This window comes from Adiantum capillus-veneris, chromosome 2 (assembly GCF_014529385.1).
Source record: "Adiantum capillus-veneris isolate H3 chromosome 2, ASM1452938v2, whole genome shotgun sequence".
NCBI classification, from domain to species: Eukaryota; Viridiplantae; Streptophyta; class Polypodiopsida; order Polypodiales; family Pteridaceae; genus Adiantum; species Adiantum capillus-veneris.
Window position 1 is genome coordinate 25,695,027 of NC_140932.1, and position 6,949 is coordinate 25,701,975.

The 6,949-nt window shown below is 40.1% G+C and overlaps 1 protein-coding gene across 1 annotated transcript; it reads right to left on the reverse strand.

Annotated features, from left to right (window-relative positions):
* Window positions 1-210: 210 nt before the first annotated feature.
* On the reverse strand, window positions 211-6,472 carry LOC147462530 (uncharacterized). Its single transcript, XM_086526514.1, has 3 exons — window positions 6,080-6,472; window positions 1,785-1,890; window positions 211-747 (listed from the first exon to the last, which is right to left on the reverse strand). Exons 1-3 carry the CDS (start codon window positions 6,173-6,175, stop codon window positions 599-601), a joined length of 351 nt encoding a protein of 116 aa, XP_086382640.1. The 5' UTR covers window positions 6,176-6,472; the 3' UTR covers window positions 211-598.
* Between the last annotated feature and the right edge of the window lie 477 nt (window positions 6,473-6,949).

The window sequence follows — 6,949 nt, forward strand, 5'->3', positions numbered from 1 at the left end:
GAAAGAGAAGAGGGAGAGAGAGATATGCTAACTGTGTTCATAAAGGCATTGGACGTAGACACGCTTTACGTTGGCAATTTTTTATTTTTTTGAAGAAAATTATTATATTTCTAAAAACGTAGAGACCTATTCGCGAGAGAGAGAGAGAGAGAGAGAGAGAGAGAGAGTTTACTTTTATGTCAAATATTTGAAACCACCCTTTGAGGCTTGAAAAAAAGCTTCTTAATAATTGAGCATGATTGATTTGAACCATTGACAAAACTAGACCTATAATATAGCACCTCAAAATAATTGAGGAGCGTGTGCCATCAACGTGTACATACATACTACAAAATGCTTTTGAGTAAATAATCAAGTGTAAAAATGATGATGAGCAACACCTGTATGTACAGTTGTCCCTTTTGGTAAAAGCATCTTTTGGGAAAAAGGGGCAAAAGCCTAAAGTGGCTAAGTGGTTAGTGTGTTCCTAGTAAGTGTGAAGAGTGAGTTGAGAGGTGCATCTTGTTATAAACCCCCCATTATAAGCCTTCATACTTGAATCCATTGTGCTTGGAAGTTGAACAATCTACAATACAAGATGATCGATAGCTTTATAATGCTATCTAGGGTAAGGAGAGGTTGCAATGTTAGTGGTGTCTTCCGCCACAACTTTGTTGAGGGGGTCGCCTATAGACATAGGAATGTCGAGTCTTTGCAAGTTGTATGCAATAAAGAAATCCGGGTTGGCCTTCTCGAGCTCGTTCCACACTGCACCATACATAACAATCAACAAAAGCAAAGCTCTTTAGTTAATAGCATTAGACACAAAGCCAAACCATGTAGCCACTCTATTAAATTTTAAAATTTCTTCTCGAAACAAAATTTAGCTACAAAAATGTAGAGAATAAAAGGGTTAGGATGCTTGTTAGCCATAACTTCAAGCTTATGAAGTTCCTATTCCCTTCTCTCTAAAAAGAGAGGCTAGACTCATTAGTGAGCAAGCACAAGAGAGGCTAAAAGAGAGTTCAAGCTCATTAGGAACTTCAAGCTTATGAAGTTCCTATTCCCTTCTCTCTAAAAGAGAGGCTAGACTCATTAGCGAGCAAGCACAAGGGCTCCCATTGCCCTTTGAAACATCCCTCTTCCTCACCCAAAAAGAATTTCCTCCGCGGATAAGGAATCCCTTGATGAAGGGAATTCCATTTTGATTCCTCCAATGTTGCAAATTATAGTGGTCCTTTTGACAATTCAAGAGCCAATAGCATTTGCCACCAAGATTGTTACACAATTTTGTCGCAGAAAACGCAACATAGATGGCTCCACACACACCCCTAAGGCCCCCCAAAGTCCCTTCACATGCACAATTGGAGGAGCATCGAAAGAAGGGAAAGTTTCCCCATACTACTTCACAATGGCAATGTTGTGCACCTGTAGGGGGTACTCTAACCACCCTCTAGATCTAAAGAAGGCCCTTTTGAAGAACAGAGTGACTAGCTAGAGCAAATTAACTACACCTTATCAACTTTTTTTTTAAATTTGGTCAAGATCATTAAACCAACCACCTACTGGATTCCTATTATAGGGCTGATCTCCAATTGAAACCTCCTCTATTTAGAGAGGACTATGAGGGAGCATTCTTACTACTTTGCTTGTTCCACTCAAGCAACATATTGGCTAGTTAGTATATATAGAACTTTGCTTGTTCCACTCAACAAAAGGAACCAAAAGCAAAAAATTCCAATAGTGATCATGTCTTATTATTGAATTCACTGACTCAACAAATCGATGAGCTAATTTAGCATTACCTATTCTAGTGACCACAGGTTTCACTTTTGCATGCTTCTCAAGAGCTGTGATGCATTCTTCTTGGTCCAATTTGAACAACATGCATTTCTCAATGAGGTGTTGAACCTGCATAAAATCAAGGATATATTAGTAAAGAAAATTTTATCAACCAGCAAAGTTCTTGACTTGAACCAACATTGAAAGTGTTTTGGTCTATTCATTGCTTGACATTCAAGGTCCTCCTTATCCCCAAGACTTTACTATGATGGCCACTAAATTTAATGTGCTCACATGACTTCCCCCTAAACTCTTTATCAGCACTGAAGAGGCACTTTGCTTGCCGCTTCACTACACACTCAGACATAAGAGCACTGTTTCTATTCCAAAATTTGCAAGTCCAAAGATCTCTTGTTTCTTCTACAACGAGGCGCAGAAATTCTTACAATGCCTCGTCAATTAAAAGCTATCGATCAGTAAAATCAAACTCTGCAATGTGTAAAACATGTTTTTAGATTGCTTGATAACATTTACAGGACCTCTTTTTTTCTCTCTCTTGGAAATGTTGTGAAATCCAATGTCATTATACAAAGACTTTTCAATACTTCCAAGTCCCCCTACTTGATCATAGTTTCGAAAAAATTATCAAGAGATATCTGTTTAAGTAGCCATACAAATGCACCTCCTCTTATCTTGTAACCTTTTTTGTTTCAACTGAAATACTTCTCTAAAGACTAATCATTATCTTCCTGTGGTTGCATATTCATTTTTTTTTCTGAAAACAAGCCTTAAACAACTTTATTATTTCCTACAGTGATTTGAAATCTTCTTTTGATTTTAGTATCTTTTTTTTTTTGCAGAACCAAAAAAGAAAATTTACAGTGATTGGTGAACTTTATTATTTCCTACAGTGATTAGTGATTGCTGATTAGTGATGTGGTTTATATTAAAAAATAACCAAAAGATTTGCATCCAGCAGCCCTGCTCGAAACAAGCCAGGGCATCACAACCTCAGTCCATACCGTCCATACCCGGCTTTTTACAAGGAAGCCGGAGAAACAAAAAATCTTACATGATTTGACGTCTTTTTCATTTTGTTGTTTCAAAAAATGCCAATGTGAATCTTCACCTTGTATTTATCTTTAAAACATTGACACACACAAAAACTATCCCTCATTTCACCGAAGCAAGAAACTACTTTGATAAGGTACACTATAAGCACAAGAAAAATTGGTTCTCCACAGCTTCTCTCATATGCAAGCAGCTTTGCTTGCGTCTTTATCAGGCTAGACAAGGGGGTGCCCACTAACGAGGAAGAAATATTCATGAAGAGCTTCTTCATTAAAGACACGGGCTGCCGGTTGGAAATGATACCATGTCCAATTTTTGTTTCTAGAGGACATGCATGCCAATTGTGGCATGTCAATAAGACATGATGAGTACTGATTGAGAAGCTTCAGGTAATTAAATGGACGCTTTGATTTTGGGTCACAATGCGGTCACGTGTGCACAAGTTATCAATAATATGTTACTGATGCAACTATGCCAAAAGTGGCATACTTACACAAAGGCTTGCATAGCTGCATATAGTTGCACATGTGACCATGTATGATGAGGCACAATTATTTAGTAACCATTGCCTAAATTCTGTTTGCCAACAGGGCGAGACCGCACTAAACAAAATGGGGCCACTTTTGAGAGACACCCTCAAATGAATTCGACGATCTTTGTTGTTTTACTATTTATGTTCCTGGATACAGAGAGTTTTGATGCATTTGAAGCATTGCAAACATTGCACATGCTCTTTAGCCCTTGCTCATTTTGAGTGTTGACTTAAGAGGAAAAACTTCTCAAAAGAACTTAGTGCTGCATGATGGGCTTAAACAATTGTAAATTGCAATAAGCTTAAAAAACGAGCATTCCTTTGAAATGCTTGACAACAGCAATGTTAATACCATTGAATTGGCTGATGCTAAATATCTGCGTGCTTGAAAGAGCGACTTTAGAGTAATTTTCATTGGCCAATATCATAGAAACCTGGTTAGATTTTATTCTCTTCTTGGAGAAAACCTACAGATTTTCATGCATTTTAGTGTGGAGCCGGCAAATCCTCCATTTCTTGACCCAAAAACCAGGAGGATTGGAAATGGGTCCTTTTTCTCATTGGTTTGGTGAAACATTATATCATTTTTGGCGAACGAGTATTGATCGTATACGACAACGGTCTCTGAAGATACCTATTAGACCTCTACACCCAGCCCTCAGAGCCAATCCTTTTCCCGAAGGTATGGATCCATTTTGCCAACTACCCTTACCGACATTGTTCTATGGACAAGAGGCTAATTACCTTAGAGACATGATGCAGTTATCAGCACGATTGGCATCATGGGCAAATGAGCTGGTATGACATCATGACTGAGGCGGTAAAAGCACCAGTTGTTGGTAGACCATATCCTGGGTGCAATCCTGGTCCAATGCAGTGGTTATGCATTTTAACATTTCTGTTCAAACCACGCTGATTGGTTACCGGATGTGAAAGTGGGGCACTTGCAGAGAGTCCGTCTAAATCCGAACGACAATAGGAAGAGGAGTCCATACCCTGGAAGAGGGCTCTCTTCCTAAAATACATGATAGCATGCTGTAGGAAAAACGAAGATAAAGAAAAGCAAGTCAGGAAAATCTACCATGAGACTTAAATGGACTGGGACATAGAGCCTGAGATTTTATATTAGTGGGGTGGGTGCTCTCGGGGACATCTAAACTTATTTCTTATTTAGACGGTCGTACATTTGCACGGGTTTTGAAGCCATTGAAGCTTTGGAGACTGCATGCACACAGATTAATGGATGATGTTTAGGGTTTGGTTGATCACCATTGACTGCAATTCTTAGCTGTAACTTTCGTCATGCAGAACGAAGCTCTCTACCTTGTAGCCTTCAAGGTTGTGAAAGTTCCTTGTTGTTCATAAGCCTCGACGAGTGTCTCTTCGTCAAGAGGGCTAGTTTGACATCTGAGATCTCAAAATTGTTCATGAGATGTTATGTGTCTGAATGCTATCTAAACACATGCCTTGTGTGGTCCTTTTGTGATCAGACGCAAAGTGTTGTGGAAAGACTCTCATTCTTGGAATGGTGGGTTGTCTCTAACAGAGCTTTCATCACAAGTTTTGCTCAAATAGGGTAAGGCTGCTGATGTTTCGAAGAAATGCAGCATGAGAATTTGTGGTGCTTGACAAACTGGTGGATGTTAGTAGGGCCAATTCGAATGGAGCAAAGTTCCAACCCTTCTAGCAAACCTACTAAGCATATACTACATTCTTGAGCTTCAATCCAAAAGCCCTTTCATATCCAGCTTTCCAAATCTTAGTGCAGTATCATGGATGTTGAGCAAGGCACTATACGGCCATTGAACTGCAAGAGCCCCACACGTCCACTTTCTCCTCCAAATACCAGCCATGTATATCCATGATCCCAATGACCACAAAATGCTGCACAAGAGCCATGTATCGTACCCCGATGAATTGATGGTCTGAAACAGGGCTTGAAGAAAAATCTTTTCCCAACTAGTAAGCATTAGGGCAATCTTCAAAGGCACGACCACTACAAGGTACACCTGATTGTAGCCCAAGAAGCAAGCCTTTTGTAGCATGAGGCAAATTTTAGCTGCTACTACAGCCAAAATTAGCTTTTCCAAGTTCTAGATGGTTGATTTTTATACATACTGTCATAGGATTAGACGATTGACGATTCTGATATTAAGAATCGCCAGGACAAGTACTGATCATTCTAAGATAATACTCACTTATCTTTTACTAAACCAAAAACCACCTGAAAATGGCTATAAGGCAAAATAAAATGAAAGAAGATTACGAGTGAAACTTCAGTCAGTTCGCAGAGAAACTAAATTTTAATTCACATGAATGGCAAGACCTTGAAATCGGAATTCAAACGCAAGACACAAAGGGAGGATTCCTAATAATTCCCAACATAAGCATTAAGACTTCAAAATGATAGTTAATTAAGATTCTAGCACTGGTCATGTGATCTTAATTTGTTCTAATTATAGCACTACTGGTCATGTGATCTTAATTATGGGATTTAGTCCATTGATTATACACAATGAACCCAATCACCACCAAGACTAGTCAAGTCCAATTGTACAAATTACACAAAATAATGAATTTGACACCTAATTACACTAATTATGATTAATTATACCAAAGCTATGAACCAGGTTATCACCCGAAAGATTACAAAAGAACAAAGCCAAAATGCATGAAATGGGGGGAGAGAGAGAGAGATCAGAGACAGAGACTTACCGTATGAATATAAGCCGGAGAGATCGTGTCTCCAGAGAGAGGGTGCGGCATGAGCGGCTGCTGCTCGGGGGGCGGCATGAGCACGGGAAAAGTCATGTGGGCGGGGGGGGGGGGCGGGGAGGGGCAAGGACAGCAAAAGGAAGATGTAGCTATGGATCAAAGCTAGCAGTACTTGCAGAAATATCCTTTACGACACACACACACACACACAGAGAGAGAGAGAGAGAGAGAGAGAGAGAGAGGGGCTCCCGGAGAGCGAGAGGAAGTTATCACATGGACGACGTGCATCCTTGCTACGTGTGTGTGTGTGTGTGTGAGTGAGAGAGAGAGCCAAGGGTGAGAGAGAGAGAGAGAAAGAGAGCAGAGAAGCTGCGCGATCTCTTTCAGACGAGAATATAAAATGGAAGACTCCGTAGTCCAAAGAAGATCGGAGAGCAATCAGGACATGGATGATGGGAGAAGGTGGTGGTGGTGGTGGTGGGCTCCGCAGCGTATCAGCAAGCGCCCACGTGCGCCTGACACATGGCGGCTTTCTATGGGCTCTACAGCTTACGCTCTTTTATCTCGCACGTGGGCTCATCTTGCCATTGCCATGCACAAATAAATGGCCGTTACATATAAGACCTAAATAAATAATCAACCAAACCTTAATAAGCAAAGCAGTTTCTATTGACGTGCTCTAAAAAAACCCGCATTATCAAAAAGCTTAGACCTTAATCAACCAAACCTTAATCAAAGTTGACTGGACCGCTCCAGCTCTAGCCAATAAGAAAAGCCAGAGCTTTGTCTTTAAATTTGACCTTGGTCAGCCAACCTTAGGAGTAAGCTTAATATATATTTAGCTCTGTCCATCTGCAAGCTCAGAGAATA

What these genes read in the sequence shown, in the direction of transcription:
- LOC147462530 (XM_086526514.1), bottom strand. Translation starts at nt 6,175, where the DNA reads ATGACTTTTCCCGTGCTCATGCCGCCCCCCGAGCAGCAGCCGCTCATG. An exon ending in CTCCGGCTTATATTCATACG is followed by an intron (nt 1,891 to 6,079) that starts GTAAGTCTCTGT and finishes GATTTTATGCAG; the next exon opens with GTTCAACACCTCATTGAGAA. An exon ending in ACCTGTGGTCACTAGAATAG is followed by an intron (nt 748 to 1,784) that starts GTAATGCTAAAT and finishes TGTATGGTGCAG; the next exon opens with TGTGGAACGAGCTCGAGAAG.